This window comes from Perca fluviatilis, chromosome 7, assembly GCF_010015445.1.
Source record: "Perca fluviatilis chromosome 7, GENO_Pfluv_1.0, whole genome shotgun sequence".
Taxonomy (NCBI): domain Eukaryota; kingdom Metazoa; phylum Chordata; class Actinopteri; order Perciformes; family Percidae; genus Perca; species Perca fluviatilis.
Window position 1 is genome coordinate 22,667,910 of NC_053118.1, and position 20,325 is coordinate 22,688,234.

Here is a 20,325-nt window from a genome sequence, read left to right on the forward strand (position 1 = left end):
TGTGTGTGTGTGTGTGTGTTTTCTGGATCAGCCTGACATTTGGGCTCTGTTATGATTCTCTTGAACTCTGATCCTCACATCCATTAATCATTGTCTGCTATCAGTTCATCAGAGCGATATAGAGCACACTCAAGGATTTGAGGTTGAGGATGAAGGAGGGAAATAATCGGTCCTGCAGAGACGACGAGCGGTGTCACAACTCTGGATGAGACTGGCCATCACATCTTGTCTGGACCATGAGGAGCATGTACATCCCAGTGACTGTGTGTGTCAGAGCACAGGGCACTTGTGGGTCTAGTACTGGAGTAAGAAAGAGGGGTTTGGATGGACAAGTGCGGAGCTTTGAGGAGATCCCTCACACAGGGAGGAGCGGCTGGGTCAACTTGGTTAAGTTCTGGAGAGAAGATCGTTTCCGGCAGCTCCACAAGCACATGGAGAGGACCTTCAACGCCCTCGGCCCCATTTACAGGTAGATAGAGGGATGATGTCATTACCTTAAGTGTGGCATTGATGAGAGAAAGTGTTGATCATCAAGGTTTTCCAATATATTAATAATAATAATATAATATGTATAATATAATAATATAACAATAGTGCATATGAGTTTACACCTTTGTATGTGTGTGTGTGTGTGTGTGTGTGTGTGAAGGGAGCATGTGGGCACCCACAGCAGTGTGAACATCATGTTGCCGTCTGACATTGCGGAGCTGTTCCGCTCAGAGGGCCTGCACCCCCGACGGATGACCCTGCAGCCCTGGGCAACGCACCGAGAGACACGCCAGCTCAGCAAGGGAGTCTTCCTCAAGTGAGTAAGACCTGTTTACAACTCATGCTGTGGTGATATAATGTGAATCTGATTAAGCTGTCACTGTGTGGGGACTCACCTACCTTGTTGGGGACAAAATTCAAGTCCCCACTATGTAAGTCATTACATTTTTAGGTTGGTTGGGTGTATGGGCAAGGCTATGCATGTAGTGGTTATGATTCAGGTTAGGATGTCTTGAGACGTCAGGAAGTCTCCAGAGAAAGACTGCATGAGTGTAATTCAATGCAATGTCCCCTTAAGTGAGGGAAACAAGTTTTGTGTGTGTGTTTGTATAAGTGCATGCAATCACTTGTGTCATCATCATCATCTTGCTCATTTTTGGGGTCATTCAATCAGTTGTGGAAAGTATTCAGCTATAATCTTGTCGGTGTAGCTTTTTAAAGCTCTTATATGTAGAATACTAATGTGATTGTAGCACCTTTCAAATTATTCTGATTGATGATCGTGAGTTTTTGTTTATAGAAAAATCTGCCAATTCCAGTAAAAAATTACCACAAAGAGACACATAACAATTACAAACGATGCAGCCAGGAGATTTGTGTTGTTTTGTGTCTCTTTGAGTCTGGGATTTTTCCTTCTACTTAGGAGGTGTGGGGGCCTTTTACATGTCTGTGCCCATGGGCTCATCGTCTAGTAATCTGTCCATGGTTTTAGGTAAGGTTTTGGCTAAATGTTGCAGAAATAAGTGGACAGGTAAAGGTTAAGTTGGGTAGATGTTAAGTATCACAGAAGAGACCTGTTCGTGGTTAGGGCTTTGTTAGCCAAGGGAAACACAAATTGATAGGGAAACAGACACAGCACCTCTTCTTTACGAATAGTTAAGTAACGGAACAGCACATCTGCTGGAGAAAGGTAGTTTTCTTTCCAACCCAGTTTCTTTGCTTCACAATGACTGAGCAGAGGTGAAGCAGGTCGACTTCCATGCCTCACTCCAAATCTTCTCTCCACAGGAACGGTGAGGAGTGGCGAGCTGACCGTCTACTGCTCAACAAGGAGGTGATGATGAGTGCGCCCGTGAAGCGCTTTCTCCCCCTGCTTGATGAGGTTGCAATGGATTTCTGTCAGATGCTGCGGGCCAGAGTGGAGAGGGAGGGGAGAGGCGAGGAGGGGAAGCGCAGTCTGACTATGGATCCCAGTCCTGACCTCTTCCGCTTCGCACTGGAAGGTCTGAGGTCATCATCCCACAGTGTGTGTGATTGCACAGTTGGAGTCTAAATGAATTCCTGTTTTATTAATACACATACACATCATCGGCATAATATTCTGGACCCTTTTATATCCAGGAAAAATGAGTTAAGTGTAAAGGACCAGGGTTTAATGGGGACATTGACATTGAAGTCCTGGGGGAGGGGAGAGTATGGATTAATGTCACCTTCCTCTTTTGACAGTCTCTCATTCACCCTATTAGCTCTTTGAGTTGAGTCACGCTTGTTGAAGAGGCTGTGATGGAGTCTCACGTCAGAGAAATTATACAGTCTGCAGGAACATCACCTTTAACATCTTACCGCTTCTGCTCTTTCTGTTTTTTAATTCAAAATAGTCTAAGCTCTTATGAGAACCAAACTCATTTTAACCTGTCGTTAACATATTATAGGCTACATGCAGGAGGTCAAGGAGAACGCACCTTTATAAATAGAAACTGCAGCAAATATGATCAAAGCTCCAGCATTCTTTCCCCAGGTCTGCTCCTTTCATGAGCCTGTGTGTGTGTGTGTGTGTTTGTGTGTGTGTGTGTGTGTGTGTGTGTGTGTGTGTGTGTGTGTGTGTGTGTGTGTGTGTGTGTGTGTGTGTATATGACAGAGAGTGAAGGGGGCGGGGGGAGTTGATGACGTTGAGACATGCTAGTCTGCTCCTAATGGACGACAACACTTGAAGCCAGGTGCTAAGCCGGGATAGGAATAGACATGCAAGAAACTCTATTCCAGTCAGTGATGTGAATTTAATATAATACAAGCGTTTCTGATAGGTGGTGGATGCCTGGTGGTGGAGAGGCAGTTCCTCTGAGGCAACGTATACACTCAGATAAAAAGAGGAGCTAGATTTGAAAAACACAGTTTACACAATATTTTCTTGCTGTCACAGACATATACTTTTTTTTGTTTCATTTTAGAACATACTCAACCCATAGGGCCCTTTAAAATAAAAAAATAAAAACCTGAAATCTTGAAAACTATTCAGTTAACTCTCACCCTCACCCACCTATACACCCTCACCTTCTCCTTCCCCCCCTGTAGCCAGTTGCCATGTAATCTACGGGGAGCGTATTGGCCTCTTCTCCTCATCTCCCTCAATGGAGTCCCAGAAGTTTATCTGGGCCGTGGAGCGAATGCTGGCAACAACCCCTCCTCTCCTCTACCTGCCCCCTCGCCTGCTGCTCCGCATCGGCGCTCCCCTGTGGACCCAGCACGCCAGTGCATGGGACCACATCTGCAGCCACGGTAGGCAGACTAAAAACATTAATTGGACTCCTTTGGCAGGGAGTAATGGATCTAGTTCATCTAACTCTCTTTAATCTGTTCCATTATCCACCTTCACGACTCCCATCTTACATACTGACTCTGTCATCCTCTCCTGATCTTCTTCTAGCGGAGGCGAGGATCCAGAAGGGGTGCCAGCGTCTGTCTTCCTCCCAGGCTCAGGGGTCTGAGGCTGGAACAGCTGGAGGCCAGTACACCGGGGTTCTGGGCCAACTCATGGAGAAAGGGCAGCTATCCTTGGACCTCATCAAAGCCAACATCACTGAGTTGATGGCAGGAGGGGTCGACACGGTGTGTGTGTGTGTGTGTGTGTGTGTGTGTGTGTGTGTGTGTGTGTGTGTGTGTGTGTGTGTGTGTGTGTGTGTGTGTGTGTGTGTGTGTGTGTGTGTGTGTGTGTGTGTCTTCTTTGGCCTGTATTTGTATATCTCACCCTAACTGATTCCATGTCACCTCTCATCACCATCATCTCTGCAGACAGCGGTGCCCCTCCAGTTTGCTCTGTTTGAGCTGGGCCGTAACCCAGAGGTGCAGGAGAGGGTGAGGCAGCAGGTGAGGATGTCGTGGGCACAGGCTGGTCGTGATCCTCAGAAAGCCCTGCAGGGGGCGCCATTACTGAAAGGCCTAATCAAGGAGATTCTTAGGTACATAATACTCAAGGCACATCCATCTGCTCATGGCCTGATTAACCTATTTGTAGGCCGCCTACATAGACCCACACACTTTGCACCATCTCTGCATTGTGTATTTACCCTGTTGGATCTGTTGCCATGTGAGCAAAGTATGATTTTTTTCCCATAGCACTTTTAGAAAGCTCTCATCTGTATTAGCTTAGCGACAAGTTAAGCATGAAAGTTCATTCTTGACCTTGGAAATAGTAGTTTGACAAAACAATACCAACTCAAGGTCTATTTATTAACTTTCCAAGGCTTTCAGAGCTTCCATATTAACAGACCCATCTCCATGCCATTTGATCAGACTCTATCAGCTGATGAAGACTGTGTGATACGGCTGAAAACTTGAGTCGGGAATGTTTTGTCAAACTACTATTTCCAAGGTCCAGAGTAGGCCTGCACGATAAATCGTTATAAAATCGCGATCTCGATTCACCCCTGATCGTGATTTAATTTTTAAATGACTTCGATTTCTCTTTTTTTTTTTCTCCAATGAATTTATTGAAAGCATTTGACATTAACATATTTTAGTTATGTTGCATGTTCAAGGAGTTCAGTTAGAGCCTGTATCAGGGCCATATTTAGTTCAATGTGTTATATGTGACTTTTTTTGGTAGCCTACTGGCCAGTATGTACATTAAAAGTCAAAGATAACATCTAAAAAACAGATATCTGTTTGTGTGTGTGTGCATATGTGTGTGTTTTGGGTTGTGTCAGGTTATATCCGGTGGGAACTACAGTGCAGCGGTATCCGATCAAAGATATTGTTCTTCAGAATTACCACGTTCCTGCTGGGGTGAGTGATCACACTGTGACTGTGGCACATTCAGTGCTACAGCTATCTTCAGTGTGTTTGACGGACATCAACTCTCTCCTCAGACGATGGTCCAGGCCTGTCTCTACCCCCTAGGAAGAAGCGCGGAAGTGTTTGAGGATCCACTGCGCTTTGACCCCGGCCGGTGGGGCAGCAGCAGAGAGGAAGGCCAAAGAGGAGAGGGGCCAGGGGGGTTTCGCTCTCTGGCGTTTGGGTTTGGTGCGAGGCAGTGTGTCGGGAGGAGGATTGCTGAGAACGAGATGCAGCTCTTGCTCATGCATGTGAGTATTGGCAGACAAGAGAAGGGGGGAAAGGATGTGATGCAAGAGGAAGGAAAATAGTTGGAAATGTTGAGTCATAGGGAAGGAAAGGCGGACAGAAGATTAGAGAAGCTTAATCTGTGTCTGCTGAGCAGGAAGAAGTACTCAGACCCTTTACCTAAGTAAAAGTACCAGACCACAATGTTAAAATATTCTATTACAAGTAAAAGTAAGGAAGGCACAAGCAGCAGTTCACTGTTTTAGCTGGTTATAGGCCTAATATATATATATATATATATATATATATATATATATATATATATACATACACACACACAGTATACAGTTTATTCCAGTGGTTACCAAGCAAGGGCTCGGGCCCTTCCAAAGAGCCACAAGATGAATCTGGAGGGTCGTGAGAATGGGAGACGAAAGAGAATTTGTATTCATTTCTCAGACTTTTCTCTAATAAACAGGATAATTTTACCTCTTTGGGTTAGTTTAAACAGTTTTTTTTTATTTATTTTAAATTAAATCATGTGAGAAGTTTAGAGAAAGAATGTATTTTTGGGGGATTTGTTGACAACTCATCTGAAATGTAACGAGGAGCCCCAACTAGAGACTGCTTAACTGTAAGGGGTCATAAGCCAAAAAGGTTCAGAACCTCTGTTTTAATCTGTGTTGTATTATATAAGCGTATAATATGTTTCACTCTGTCTTCACACCCTATAACCCCCCTCCCCCACCCACCCACCACCTCCCTTTAACCTCCCTTCTTGTTTCTGCTCCCTCTCTGTCTAGATCCTGCTGAGCTTCCATCTCAGCGTGTCCTCCTCAGAAGACATTAAAACCACATGCACCCTCATCCTCCAGCCCGAGACTCCGCCAAGGATCACTTTCAGGAAACTCTGACACACACACACACACACACACACACACACACACACACACACACACACACACACACACACACACACACACACACACAGAAGTGAGTCATCAACATTTGGCATGTTTAATCACACAATTTAGCCTGTTTTAGTCTCCCAACATAACAACCATAAATGTCTGATGATACTCACTGAAGCTTATACTGAGCTTTTTTTGCATTCTCATAAACTGTACAACAACAAATTCAAGAATTCATAATGCTGATGAATAAAGTATACTTTCCTCCTCCTGTTTTCTTCATTGTGGCAAGCTTGTAAAATCAATTCATTCATTATTGTTAAATCATTAACACTGCTGTCCACCAGATGGCGCTAAAACGCACACCAACACATTCATTTACATTTGACGCTCTTGTCCATCCTTACCACCATAGCCTGTTAATATTTACAGTCTATGCTCACCACTCAGTCCTCACTGGGCCTGCTTCGTGCATCCAACAGGTTGGTCGTTTCCTTGCTAAAGATCTAAACTTTACGATCTTGCTACAAACTGTGTCTGTACTGTGTTTGTATGCAGTGTGCCAACATACCGGTATGTTTCTGTACCCTGCTGTTTATGTTACATTCTTTGTTATTTATTTATTTTTAGCTGAAAATCTTTCCTGCTGTTTATTCCTTTCGCTCTGCCAGATATTGATCACTCTACTTTTCCCTCTTTCGTCAATTGTTTGCTGACAACCTCCATAAAATGACTAAAATGTGAAAGTTTTAATACTAATAGGCATACTGCTACCTGGCCCCTGTATTTTAATATTTAAAGTGTTGCAAATTTAACTTATATATCAGTATCATATTATGTCTACATGCGTAAAAGCGACCTTCACTACAGTCTGGTAATTATGTGCAGGCTATTATTAGTCATTTATCATACTAGGTGTGTGCCACACAGGGTTTCTCTAGTCAACCCAGGAACAAAGGTCTGTTTGTCCTTTGGCTAACGATTTACACCCTCTGTCTGCCTGGGTTTATGTATGACTTCCTTCGTGCACTCTAAGAAACTTTGAGTGAACTGTGTCACTGAGTGGAAAGACACATCATTTCTATGTGCCACCTCATTTGTCAAAGTCTCATACTTAAATAACATCAGCCGTTATCAGTCCCCTGTTCTCTAAGACAGGTTTGTGTATGGTCCAATAAAACAGCAAGCTGCAGTGGGTGAGTGCAAAGTATGCTTCTGGTAATATGTTTTTCTAACCTAAAAAGGTATACACTTTCTCTTAAGTCTGCCTTTGATCAGAATCGGAATCAGAATCTTACGAACACAAGGAATTTGACTTCGGTAGGTGTTAACTCTCTATACTTTCAACAAATAGACATGAAAACATGAAAAGGGTAAAATAGCTTATAATTAATAGTTATTAAATAACGTACTTTGATAGATAGTAGATTGGTTATGGCCATTAATAAAACTACTTTTGGGTTGCCAGGTTGCAGTTGATGAATTCTTTTTTAGCTCTTTATTTCATCATGTGGATTCTTCACAAGGGCTGTTTGACCTCTGAGCTTCGCTGCAGGCCATCTGGGCCAAAATTAATACATAATAACTTAACATTTATAACTGCTGACTTAAATTATTGTAAGAACCATTTATTACTGAATTATTAACGTGTATGATTATAGATGATTCACTTTTTTTATTAGAAAGTAGGAAACAATTTTGTATTATTATTGATTAATCTTGTTGTTTTTTTAGAGTCAACTGATAAATTGTAAGGTCTAAAAAAAAGATAGAAAGTAATGAAAAAGAAACTTAAATTTTTTCGATCCCAAAGTGACATCTTCAAATGTCTTGTATTGTCCAAAACCAAAGGTTTCGCAACAATATAAAACAGAAAAAAGCAACAATTCCCCACATTTTAGAAACTGGAAAGAGCAAATATTGGTCATTTTACCTAGATGAATGACTTTTGTCAATTGTTGAGGAATATTCTTTTTGTTATCAAATTTTTATTGTTTTAACATCGTTTAAACATGACATATAACGACGAAGACAAACAATCAGCAATTACACCAGTACGAAATAAAAATGAATAAATCAATAATCAAAAAAAATAAAAAATAAAATAAAAAAGGCTATAAAGGGCACTATATCAGTGGGATAACAAAAGATACAGAAAAAATATATAAAATAAATAAATAATAAACAAACCTACAGAACATATTTCAAAATATCAACATATACACAAATATATATTTAAGTACTACAGATTATTAGAATTGTTAGAAAATATCCATAAAAAAAAAAAAAAAAGGGGGATGTTGAGGAATACTCTTAATGTGATTAGCTAATCAGTTAATCAACAAATCGCTTCAGCACAAATAATCATGTGGAAAGTACTGCAAAGATATTCCGTGTCTGGTTTGGGGTCAATAGTCTTACCGGTTAGGGGTTCATAATCTGCAGCGATGTATCACTTTGTCTTGCAGTGCACCCTGATAGTTTAGTGTCATCACTGTGACATCCATTTTTAGCATCACATTGGCTCAGTCTGGCTACTAATTCATCCAAAATCATCCATCTGTTGCAAGCAGTGGCCTCACTCCAAATGGTCTGAGTGGGAGGAGAGATAAGGGGGCAGCAGAGGGGTCAGAGTGTGAAAATGAAGCAAAGAGACTCAACCAGGCTTGTTCAGGACAATTCACAAGACTTAGAGAATGGAAGTGCACGAGCTGAGCACGGACTAGGATAAAGGCAGAGGAAAAAATATAGAAGAATTACAGGATAAAAAAATAAAATAAACCAATAGAGGAGGAGGAACTGCATTGTGAATTTGGATCTTATTAAAAATTGATAGTTTTATGAATATGGGTAAGTGGACCAATGATTTTTTTTTGTATTTTGGGTTCTACATTTTGTACATTATCCTAGAACTTAAGCATGATTAAAAATTCAAAGGTGGCCTTTGAGGAACTGATTTACCTGGATTAACTGAAAGGCACTTTGTGTGCAGTTAATTTGGTGTATCTTAGTGATTAATAATTTGTAATTTTCCAATATCTGTGGTAATGCAATATATAATTGTTTTATCACTGTATATTACCCAGGTGTAACTTATCGTTTGTCAGATGCTTTTGAACTTTAGTGCAGATTCATAGTTGAACAAACATCGGCCCTCTCACCTTGAGTTCACTGATCGATTGCACACATGCCCACTGACCTGCGTTCATGCAGCAATGTGACCCGCAAACAGGCCACACCCGTCACCTGGGTAAACTCTTATCAGTTATAAAAGCTGTCTCTCGACTGATATTTGACCTGCTTTATTTATAGTCAGCCTTTCAGTAACAGGTAAATAGCTGCATCTATGTACAGTATGTGTGTGTGCATGTATTTCCACGCACTCTGGGATGTGTCTGAGGAGAATCTCAGTGGGACACGTAATGATGTGTGCAGCGGTGCGGCAGAACTGGGTCACAGGAAGGTGGAGAGAGAGAAAAAGACACAAAGAGAAAGAAACACTGACAGCTACTGAATCCATTGGATGGAGGAGCTGTGCATGTTCACATTATTCCTGCAAAAGTCACCATTTCCATCACTGAGTTTCCTCTGCAGACCTCAAAAGTTGTCCTTCTGTGTTTCTGCATGCCCATTCTCCACAGAGGGCTTTAATTTATTGCACACAATTAAAAATTTAAACTCATTAAATTATGTTGGTCATCAAGGTCTTAACATTGTGACAGGCAGTGCAAAAAAAACAAAAACACAACAAATAATTGAGCTTTTCTTAACCCCACTTTATGTATATGTTTATATAGAAATCGTCCTTGTCAGATTCCTCCTCTCTTCACCTCACCCTCCAGCCCCCCCTCCTTTCTCCCTCTTTCCCTTGTCCTCACCTCATCGCCCCTGTTGTGCTGTTAGCAGCAACTTTGTCTGTCAGGCTCTCGTCCTCGTACTCTCTCCTCCCCTGTGGTGGCAGAAAACGCAGGCTTGACTGATTGTGACATCCTTTAAAATGGATGCCATTGTACTGGCTCAAAGCCCTCAACCAGGTACCACAATGCGTTGCATGAAAGACGATGGCTCCGTTTACCGGTTTGTACTCTCTGGTTTCATGCAGCAGTGGTGACGAATGGTGTCACTGGGTGTTAAAAGTCTTTACGAGTTGTAAGTCTAGCCCTCAGACTTTCCCGCCTTTCCTTCACCTGACTGCCTCGCCCACATACACATGTGCCATGTTTTTGTGCGCACCCACTCCACTGCTGTCACTGTACATTAAAAATCTGTTGTTTGATAGCTGCCATTTTCATCTCTGCTCTTAACATATACTGGATAGAAGTGTTGATGTTCTTCCTCATCATTTACACACTTTTCTTAATTTGAGGTGTTTAGTTAATTTGTATTCACAGGTGGAGATGGCAGTTTATTGACTGACCTGACCCCGCTGACAACCTTTCTATGTCGCTACAGCTCGCATCAGGCGCTACTCCGAGTCGATGACACTGCCGGACTCTTTCATCCAACGCCAGCAGCTGGATGCCAGCATGGCTGACACCTTCCTGGAGCATCTCTGTCTGCTGAACATCGACCAGGAGCCAATCACAGCGCGCAACACCAGCATAATCTGCACCATTGGTGAGTGTGACAACTGGTCGCAGACAGCCAGTCTCAGTGGGTGCTGGGTGGCCTCCAGTGTATTGGCAGGGTTTGATTCTTGGCTGGGGAGCTCTCCGCTTTATTTCCTTCTAATTGTTCTCTTTTTTTCTGGGCTTATGCCCAGAAAAAAAGAGAACAATTAGAAGGAAATACAATATACAGATTGCTGCTTAGTTAGCTCTGACTCTCCAGATATCGCCTGTAATTCCTCACAAATACTACTCAATGAAGGGCTTGTATCCAAAGTGAAGAAGTAGCAGATAGATTGACCAACAAAGTTATTTTTCAATGTAATCCAATTAATTTCTTGGCCAATAAAATAGAAGGAAAATGTGGAAAAAGGGACCATCACAATTTTCCAGAACACAAGTTGACATATTTAAATTGTTTAGTTTTTCAGTCCAAAACCCAAAGATATGCAGTTCACTGTCACAGTAAACACAGAAAATAAGAAAATTGTCACATTTGAGAAGCTGGAATCAGTGATCTTTGGTCATTTTGCCTGAAAAACGTATTAAAATTCGAATTGTTTAGTTTTAATGTCAAATATCCTTTCTGTTACTTCTGTTCCTTTCAGGTCCTGCATCCCGATCGATCCCCAAACTCCACGAGATGGTCAAGGCAGGAATGAATATTGCTCGTCTAAATTTCTCTCATGGCTCACATGAAGTATGTGCAGTACTTTCCTGTGTACCATTTCTCACAATTACAGTACTTATACACGCATGTATTTGTCTTTCCTTCAGTCATGTACTGATTCTCTGTCCGTCTCCCTCCATGTGCCTGTCAGTACCACGGTGAAACCATCAAAAACATCCGAGAAGCGGTGGAGACGATTACCTCTGATCCCTTGTATTATCGGCCGGTTGCCATCGCCTTGGATACGAAGGGTCCAGAGATTCGCACCGGATTAGTGAAAGGGGTAAACATGTTACACTTAATTTATCAAACAGTCTGAACCTTATCAATCTGTCGCATTCAGTCAGCTGCAAGAGGAGCTGAAAATATGTTGACTGCTTTGTATCATCATTTTTTACAGGTTGTTACTTACTTTTTCTTTGGTAAAAGAAGTGGTCCTCATTTGCTTTTTCATCATCTTGTTCTTTGTGTTGCTGTCACATGCCGTCTGCTTTGCTGAACAAATAACTCAGAGCTCTTGGAAACCACTTAATGCCTTGATAAGCTTACAAAGTGCTCTGCATGATGAGCAAGCTGCATGCTGACTTGTTGTGTCTCTTCTAAAGTTGGTTTAGTAGGGGTGGGGAAATCGATACAGCATAGTATTGCAATATTTTCTGTGGCAATACTGTATCAATATACAGACGTAAATCTTTTATTATATAAATCGCACATGAAAATGTAACTTTTTATAATAATAATTACAATATTACAATAAATAAACAACCATATTAAAAGTGAAGCAATAAAACCAACACATAAAAACAAGCATATTAAAATCAAGTGAAATAATAAAACCATCAACTAACAGTAGATGAAATATGATATTGTTATAGGGTGAAGGCTAATCTAAGGAGGTATGTTTTGGTAAGTAATTTGAATGTGTCCAGGTCAGTACAGTCACAGGAGTTTCAGAGGGAGGGGGCTACAACCACAACATTAATGACAGGTTTTCATGACAGTGTTGGTCAGTTTGTCTGCTTGACAATGCCATTATGCATACACAATTGTATGTTTATATTTTATATAATCATTGATATATTCTACTACAACTAATTCTAATATCTTGGCCTTACATATCATGAACACATGTTTTAGCAGATGATATTTTACATTAACAGGAAAAATGCTGATCGGTAGATGACTACTTAAAAAATGAAATCATAAATAAAAACAGTACTCATTAGCAGTTGTTTTTAACCCAACATAAGACAACAACAAATTATTGGTAGAAAGCACTTGACATATTTGTGGGACAATTATAACCCCGTACAGTTAAAGTCTGTTATGTTATCACCATCACTGGCACTCGGAACCTCTGATGTAAATTACCTGAAGTACTTTAGCCCGGCTCAGATGCAAGTTGTGGTTTTGCGAAGCAAATTTAGGAAGGTTCTCTCCCAGGATGAGAAAGCCAAATATTTGATCTTCATTATTTTATTGCATGAGCCCCAACAGATAGAGGTACTTCAGTGTACTATATAGATTACAACATCAAAACTTGTTTTAACATACTGTAATTCTTACATGCCACTGGAGAATATATTAATTTAGGATAATCGCAGAGCATGAATTACAGATTAACAAATGTCTGATTTTGTTGGTTTAAACAACAGCTTGTAAATCAGTTGTGTGTAGACCTGTTCCTCCAAACACAGTAGCTTAAAACAATACTTGGAAGAAACTCCATACTTGCCCCACAGGTTTCACCTAAACACATGACACCTTCCATGCATTTGTGAAGACGTGCGTTGACATCAAAATGCTATTTAATACATTACTTAGCTTAACAAATTGACTATTAAGTAATCTTTGTCTTTTAAAAAATGTGTTGATAATAGAGATGACAATGATATTTATTTAAAGACAACGATCTGTATTTCTTTCCTTTGTGTTTGTGTGTGTAGAAAGTGGAGGAGGAGGTGGAGCTGGAAAAGGGCAGCCATGTCCGTGTGGTGACAGCAGAGAGTGACAAAGATAAAACAGACGGGAAGATTATCTGGGTGGACTACCCCAGCTTGCCCAAAGTCCTCAACAAGGGAAGCAAGATCTACATTGATGATGGCCTTATTGGACTCAAAGTACTAGAAACCGGTAATACCGATGAATTAATTAAGTTGACTTTAACAAACCTAAATACAGTACATGCTGTATTACCTCTTATTTGTTGTTTTAGGTGTCTGTGTGTGTGTGTGTATATATATATATATATATATATATATATATATATATATATACGTCTATATATATGTTCTATTTTGTCACTGTAATCCAAAAGTTGTAGCAGGAATGTCTCACTTAGCTGAAAAACCAATGAAAAGATTGTGGGTCACCTAGAGTTAGGGTTGAAATTAGGATTATAATTTAAGAAATCCCAAATACATTTTAAGAACCTTTCTTCATAAGTCTGAACTCCTTCTCCTTCGAAGAGATCCAGTCTGGTAAAGACTCCTTTATCAACAAAATCTTTACAAAGAAATGTAGTTTTGGCTGTCCTCAATTCAGTGTTATCCACAACTCTGAGGATAATTTAATTAACTCCTCCTCGTCTGCAGGACCTGACTGGGTGGATGCGGTGGTGGAGGCCGGTGGGCTGCTGTGCAGTCGTAAAGGCGTTAATCTCCCTGGCTGCGACCTCATCGGCCTGCAGGCAGTCAGTGAGCGAGACGAGGCCGACCTAAGGTTTGGCGTGGCCCAGGGTGTAGACATGGTGTTCGCCAGCTTCATCCGCTCTGCCCAGGATGTCAAAGATGTGCGGCGAGTTCTGGGGGCGCACGGACGAGACATCAAAGTGATCAGCAAGGTGGAAAGCCGACAAGGGGTTCAGAAGTGAGTCAAGGAAAATACTGAGAGAAAACCATTAAGGCCGTTATTTTGAGTAGCTGGAGGCAGTGACAGTTTCATAATGAGGCTGACTTTGAAATCCACCTCCTGTGGACAGCCAGCAGTCAGTGATGGATGGACACATGTCGGCTCTGGATGTTACACATCTATGATAAGTGATCTGTGTGGCTGTCTGTGCGAGTTATAGCTGCCACTTAATATATCTGACACAATTTATGTCACAGCTTTGTCATCTCCATTACTCATCTCTCGCTACCTCCTGCTGCTCTCTAGCTGCTGACAGTGTTAACTATGGCTCTGATTTAAATGGGATTTTTTTTTTAGATTGGATCATAAAGATTACATTTTGATGCTCTGTATCAATATTTGGCGTGTTTTATGTCTCCTGCGGCTGTATTTTTTTCTTAAAGGTCCTGTATTGTAAAGTGAGATTTCCATGTCTTTTTTTGATTATGAAGCAGGTCAAGGTGCTGTATAGATATTGTGAAAGTATCAATACGCTCAATCCACAGAGAAATGCACAAAGCCCGTATTCAAATATGGTGCCTTTAAACGAGCAGTTAGGACTTCCGTACGGTTATGATGTCACAACTATACTGTGCATAGGTAGAAAGTGCTGTTAGAGTCTTTCCCTGGCTGCAATGATGGTGCAGAGACGCCAAGAGCACAGATGTGGAACACCTGGAAACACTGACCCATCAGAGCAGACAGGGCTTTTTTGAGAGGGGGGCTTAAAGAGACAGCCTCTAAAACGGAGCGTTTCAGACGCAAAGTGAATATAGGTATATTCAGAGAGACAATATGAGAAAAAAATTTTCTTGTTTTTTTTTTACATAAAAGCATTTACACATGTTCTAGTATAAACCCAATATACAAATACGAACATCAAAATTTGCATGATGTGGGATTTAGATCACAATGCAACACTGCTCAATATATTTCCAAGAACCAGAAGCTGTGAGCAAAATTCTGTTTTTGCAGATCAAGACTTGCATTTGAATAATAATGCATCAGAAACAAACCGTATCGCCAATGTTTTCCTGCCTCTGCTTCTTCATCCCTGCATACTCCTGCTTTTGTGCTCTTTTCCAACTCCCTTATTTTTATCCTAAACTCTCAGTCCTTTGTTTCCTCATCCCTCCGCTAATCTGTCAGCTTTGAGGAGATCCTGGCTGAGAGCGACGGTGTGATGGTTGCCAGGGGCGACCTGGGGATCGAGATCCCAGCGGAGAAAGTCTTCATCGCACAGAAGATGATGATTGGACGCTGTAACTCTGCCGGCAAGCCCGTCATCTGTGCCACACAGGTCAGGAAGGAACACACACACACACACACATACACACACACACACACACACACACACACACACACACACACACACACACACACACACACACACACACACACACACACACACACAATACAATAATTTCATCCTCAAAGGCACACACATTTCCTCTCTTTCACACCACTCTTAGGCTTACACACTCACTCACACACGCACACACACGCATACTCCTGCAGCCATGTTGAGTCACAGTTCTATGTCTTGTTTATGCTACAGCTCCTGACTCAGAGTGACAGCATTATAGCAGGTCTGCTACTCGAGACCTGAGCCCACAAAAATCACCCACACATACAGTAATGCTTATCAGCATTAGCAAGCAGCTTCTTAACTACTACAAAAATGTAGTCTCTCAGGCAACTCTGCAAGCAGTCTCATTTTCCAACTGTCTGCCTTGCTTGTTGACATATGATACAAAGTCTCCAGCATGTCAGTGATGATCTGGCATCGTCTGCCTCAGTCTAAATGAGCTCTCATTTCTCCTCCAATATTGTCTAACCATCCACAAAGCCATTACCCCCTCTCTTCCTTCTCTCCCTAAAGCCTGTTTGCGTGACATTACTTTCTCATCTTGGACAAGAATTGACATACAAAGTGGCTTGTTTTTAATGGATTAATTGATCTAATCCCTTTTACCGTGCCAGAGACATTTTGGCTGTGGTTAAAAGACTAATGGGAATGTGGGTTTGTGTGTGTAATGTGTTTGTAGATGCTTGAGAGCATGGTGGCCCATCCACGGCCAACCAGAGCGGAGAGCAGTGACGTGGCCAACGCCGTGCTGGATGGAGCTGACTGCGTAATGTTATCTGGGGAGACCGCCAAGGGACTGTTTCCTGTGGAGGCAGTCGCAATGATGCACTCAGTGCGTGTCTCTGTGTGTGCATGATGTCCATTCTGTTACATCTGTCTTATAGTAGTGTCCTCTGAAAACGCTCTCCCCCTCTGTCTCCCCCACACCCTCCCCTTCTGTCTCTGTCTCTCAGATCTGTAGGGAGGCAGAGGCGGCCATTTTCCACCAGCAGCTGTTTGAGGAGTTGCGTCGCCTCACTCCTCTCTCCTCTGACCCCACAGAGGTCACAGCCATCGGAGCTGTAGAGTCCTCCTTCAAGTGCTGTGCAGGGGCCATCATAGTCCTCACCACCAGCGGCAGGTGTGTATACAAAACGTATCACCATAAGAGTAGTATCGATTTTCTCACCTAACTCTCTGCAAGAAAGTGAATAAGCATATTTCCCAAAATGTCAAACTATTCCTTTAAAGTTAGAGAGAGATTGGGATTACTGTTGATAAAAAGGTGAACGTGAATAAAAGGTTTGCAACAGGATGCAAACTCAAGTTTCCTGCATGAAAGTCAGACGCTCTACACACCCATCCACTACCCCGACCTGCACACTGTAACCTTCCACAATATAGGGCACTTCTTGCATTACCACTAAACAGTGGCATTGGGCACATATCTTAAAGTGCTGAGTCATCCAATATGATTGTATTTCCTAGGATACTTGGCTGGCTTTTTATACACCCAAAAGCATGCACATACTGTAGACTTATAGACTCATTCGTGGAAGAGTTAGAACTGAGTAAATATGTCACTGGACAGAAATACAGACATGCAGGCTCTATAGAGAGGCGAAGTCCCTCCCCTTCTGGTGGACCTCATGGGACCTTAATTCGGAAAAAATATGAACGGTAGTGACGCAAATTATTTTTTGATCCTGTTTGAATTGAGCCATGGATTACAAATATGATGTTTGTCAATTTAAAAGAATTTTTCAACCGAAGAAAGTCTCAGTTAGCCTTAGGTTTGTCATATGACCACTTAGTTTTGTGTGAAACCGCTCAGTGAACTACATCTCTCGTCTCACACAATTTACGTCACCTTTCTTGACGCTCAACTTGCTCGCTAGCTAGCTTAGCTCTGTTCCACAACACATCACATGTAACATTATATTATCTGATGTGTTTTATTCAGTGAAGTGTTTTCAGCAGATAAGCAAAAGAACAAGCAAGATCCTCTACTCATTTGAGTAATTCAAACAGGATCAAAAAATTATTTGTCTCTCCCCGTTCACTCCCATTCATATTTTTTCAAAAGCTAGGTCCCATGGACCGGAAGTAGAAGGGCGTGACTTCGGCTCTCGATAAAGGCTGTAGCAACAAAGTATATTGTTTTAACCCAGAGCAAAGCTACAGATTTAATATTACAGTACTGTTCTCTGCTTTAGCATCCTTAGAGTAGAGTTTTATATTCACTATGTGCATTGTGTTCTCCTTTTTTTGTGTATTTACTAATTCCCCTACCAAAAATACTGATTTCTATACAATGCACACACATACAGTATGGATATACTAAACATGGGAATGCATATTTTTAAATCACCGACCCATTTCTATGTACACAGACACCACATACAGAAGGGGACAAATTAAAATGAACAAATGAAACAAAAAACATTACAAATGCAAATTCCATACAGGCGCACTTCATGATACAATTAAGCAATAAACCTATAATCCTATAATGCATGGTGACATGTATAGAAAGGCTGAGCAGACACAGCTGACCTTGATTTTTTTTTTAATCAAGGTTGCAATAAAACAAGACTAAGAGTCTACAGAGATGCTATCAGCTCTGTGCGGCTGTACTTAGGCACAGCAGTGCTTTGAGCTGAATGCTGATGTAGACTAAGGTGCTTACAATGACAAAGCAAACATGCTGATGTTTAACAGGAACAATGTTTACCACGTTGAAAGTCTTAGTTCAGTGTTTAAGCATGCTCACATTTGCGGAGTAGATGGGAATTGACATGATGGTGCAAGATGAAAAGTAAAGGGATCACCAAAGTGATTACATTTCACCCTGTGGGGAGCATGACCATCTGTACCAAATTCCACGGCATTTCATCCTGAAGTTGTTGCGATATTTCACTCAAAACTATAAATGTCAACCTATGGAGGTGCTAGAGAAAAAGTCCAAGATCACTAAAGTCATTAGGATTCATCCTCTGGGCACAAGATTTCATGGCAATTCATCCGATAGTTGTTGAGATGTTTCAGTCTGGAACAAAGTGGTGGACCAACATTAAGCATCGACTGACATGCCGCTAGCATGGCCAAAATGGGACATTGAGAGTGTTCATTATTTTTATGGCAGAAGCTTGTGTCACAAAAACTGTTCAATAGGAGCAGTGACTAAAGTGACATATGCATTTAGTAGATTTATGGCAAAGACGACATGTAGGACTCCACCACCATCATCGGAGGGAATATGTTTTAAAAGAATGTGTTCATCCTTTCGGTAGAATATATGACAAGGTGCAAGCTGTTCTGGCAGCTGGAACAACACTAAACTATGACACTTTATGTTTATTGTTTCCTTTTTAATTTGTCACTTATCTATTGTGCCATCATTGTCTCTCCAGGGCGGCACATCTCCTGTCCAGGTACCGCCCTCGATGTCCTATTATTTCCATCACCAGAAGCCCTAAGGTATAGTCTGGCTCTATGAACCAGCAGTGCATTTGTCTTGCCTGAAACACAACTTTGTTGTTGACACACTTTTCATAAATGAACAGTGTGTGACAGTCAGTATATGCTCTCACTGTCTGTTGTTGTAAATGGTGACAGCAGCACAAAAGATGTCAGATTGGTTTGACTGACCGAGCGTATTTATATGTAATATTTTACTGGAGTGTGTTTTATCGGACAGTTACTTTAAAACGTGATCATAGCGCACTGCAGGACATGTAACACCATCCACAAGCAGTTAAAAAATATGGCAATTTATTTATGCCAAACAATTTGTAGTTATTATATTCACTGTATGTACAACCTTGAAATTAGCATGTCTCCGTCATCTGCCTCAGGTGGCCCGTCAGTCTCAGCTGTTAAGAGGAGTGTTTCCTGTCCTCTTCCACCCTCTGCCTGCTCCCGTCTGGGCCGATGATGTAGACAACAGGGTCAACTTCGGCATGGACATAGGTGTGTGTGTGTGTGTGTGTGTGTGTGTGTGTGTGTGTGTGTGTGTGTGTGTGTGTGTGTTTGTGTGTGTGTGTGTGTGTTTGTGTGTGTGTGTGTGTGTGTGTGTGTGTGTGTGTGTGTGTGTGTGTGTGTGTGTGTGTGTGTGTGTGTGTGTGGATTGTATATGCCTCCATTAGCCTGCTCATTTATATGCTATGATACTGTCTTACTCATACACCTGCCTCTTTTGTTTCTTTCCATCCACCTCCTCAGGGAAAGCAAGAGGATTCTTCAAGTCGGGCGACATGGTGATAGTCGTGACAGGCTGGATCCCAGGCTCTGGTCACACTAACATTATGAGGGCAGTCAATGTCCCATAACAACCTGACCTTCCCTGACTCTAAATCTGACTGACATGCTGACATATAAATGTGATGAGAACCACCCCTTTAAATAAAACAATAACCACCGCTACTTTTTAACAAAAGCGTTTTGGCAGCATCATCAGTGTTATTTAAACTCAAGGTTATGGTAGGAAAACACTGGAACTGTTCTCATGAATGTTGAATTTGTGTTTAGCGTGTCTTGAAAGAGATGACTCCCCCCCCCAAAATAAAACGTTTAACACACATGTTCTACTATTTCATGTCAAACTTAAGCTTCAATAATTGTACCATGTTCTTTTCATCTGTTATTTGTGGGAGTAATATTGAATTGAAAATGAACATGATCTCTTTGCCTGCCATTGTTTCAGCATATCATTACTGGTAGCCTTTAACGAAATTGAAGATAAGACTTTTATTCCTGTCCATATCCTGATCTTATCTCTGTGACGGCACAATTCTTTTGGCTAGTATGAGCTGTGCTGGGAGATGTAGAGATGACGGGTATTGAACCACATCC

General features: G+C 41.5%; 2 protein-coding genes across 5 annotated transcripts; both read left to right on the plus strand.

Moving 5' to 3' along the window:
• The first annotated feature begins 6 nt into the window (after positions 1-6).
• Positions 7-6,225, plus strand: LOC120562535 (cytochrome P450 11B, mitochondrial). 2 transcript variants are annotated; one of them, XM_039806261.1, is made up of 9 exons: positions 7-469; positions 650-805; positions 1,777-2,012; positions 3,061-3,264; positions 3,413-3,594; positions 3,778-3,944; positions 4,692-4,770; positions 4,854-5,069; positions 5,850-6,225. In XM_039806261.1, the coding sequence occupies exons 1-9, from the start codon at positions 237-239 to the stop codon at positions 5,958-5,960; spliced, it is 1,584 nt and encodes a 527-aa protein (XP_039662195.1). In that variant the 5' UTR covers positions 7-236; the 3' UTR covers positions 5,961-6,225. The 2 variants fall into 2 exon arrangements, with proteins under 2 accessions (XP_039662195.1, XP_039662196.1); XM_039806262.1 differs by having other exon boundaries at positions 8-469; positions 1,777-1,991.
• A 142-nt stretch (positions 6,226-6,367) lies between these two features.
• pklr (pyruvate kinase L/R) lies at positions 6,368-20,051 on the plus strand. 3 transcript variants are annotated; one of them, XM_039806259.1, is made up of 12 exons: positions 6,368-6,439; positions 10,410-10,574; positions 11,173-11,264; positions 11,386-11,517; positions 13,181-13,367; positions 13,829-14,102; positions 15,273-15,423; positions 16,172-16,324; positions 16,446-16,612; positions 18,885-18,951; positions 19,329-19,443; positions 19,696-20,051. In XM_039806259.1, the coding sequence occupies exons 2-12, from the start codon at positions 10,436-10,438 to the stop codon at positions 19,800-19,802; spliced, it is 1,584 nt and encodes a 527-aa protein (XP_039662193.1). In that variant the 5' UTR covers positions 6,368-6,439; positions 10,410-10,435; the 3' UTR covers positions 19,803-20,051. The 3 variants fall into 3 exon arrangements, with proteins under 3 accessions (XP_039662193.1, XP_039662194.1, XP_039662192.1); XM_039806260.1 differs by lacking the exon at positions 6,368-6,439 and adding an exon at positions 7,026-7,153; XM_039806258.1 differs by lacking the exon at positions 6,368-6,439 and adding an exon at positions 8,694-8,807.
• The last annotated feature ends 274 nt before the right edge of the window (positions 20,052-20,325 follow it).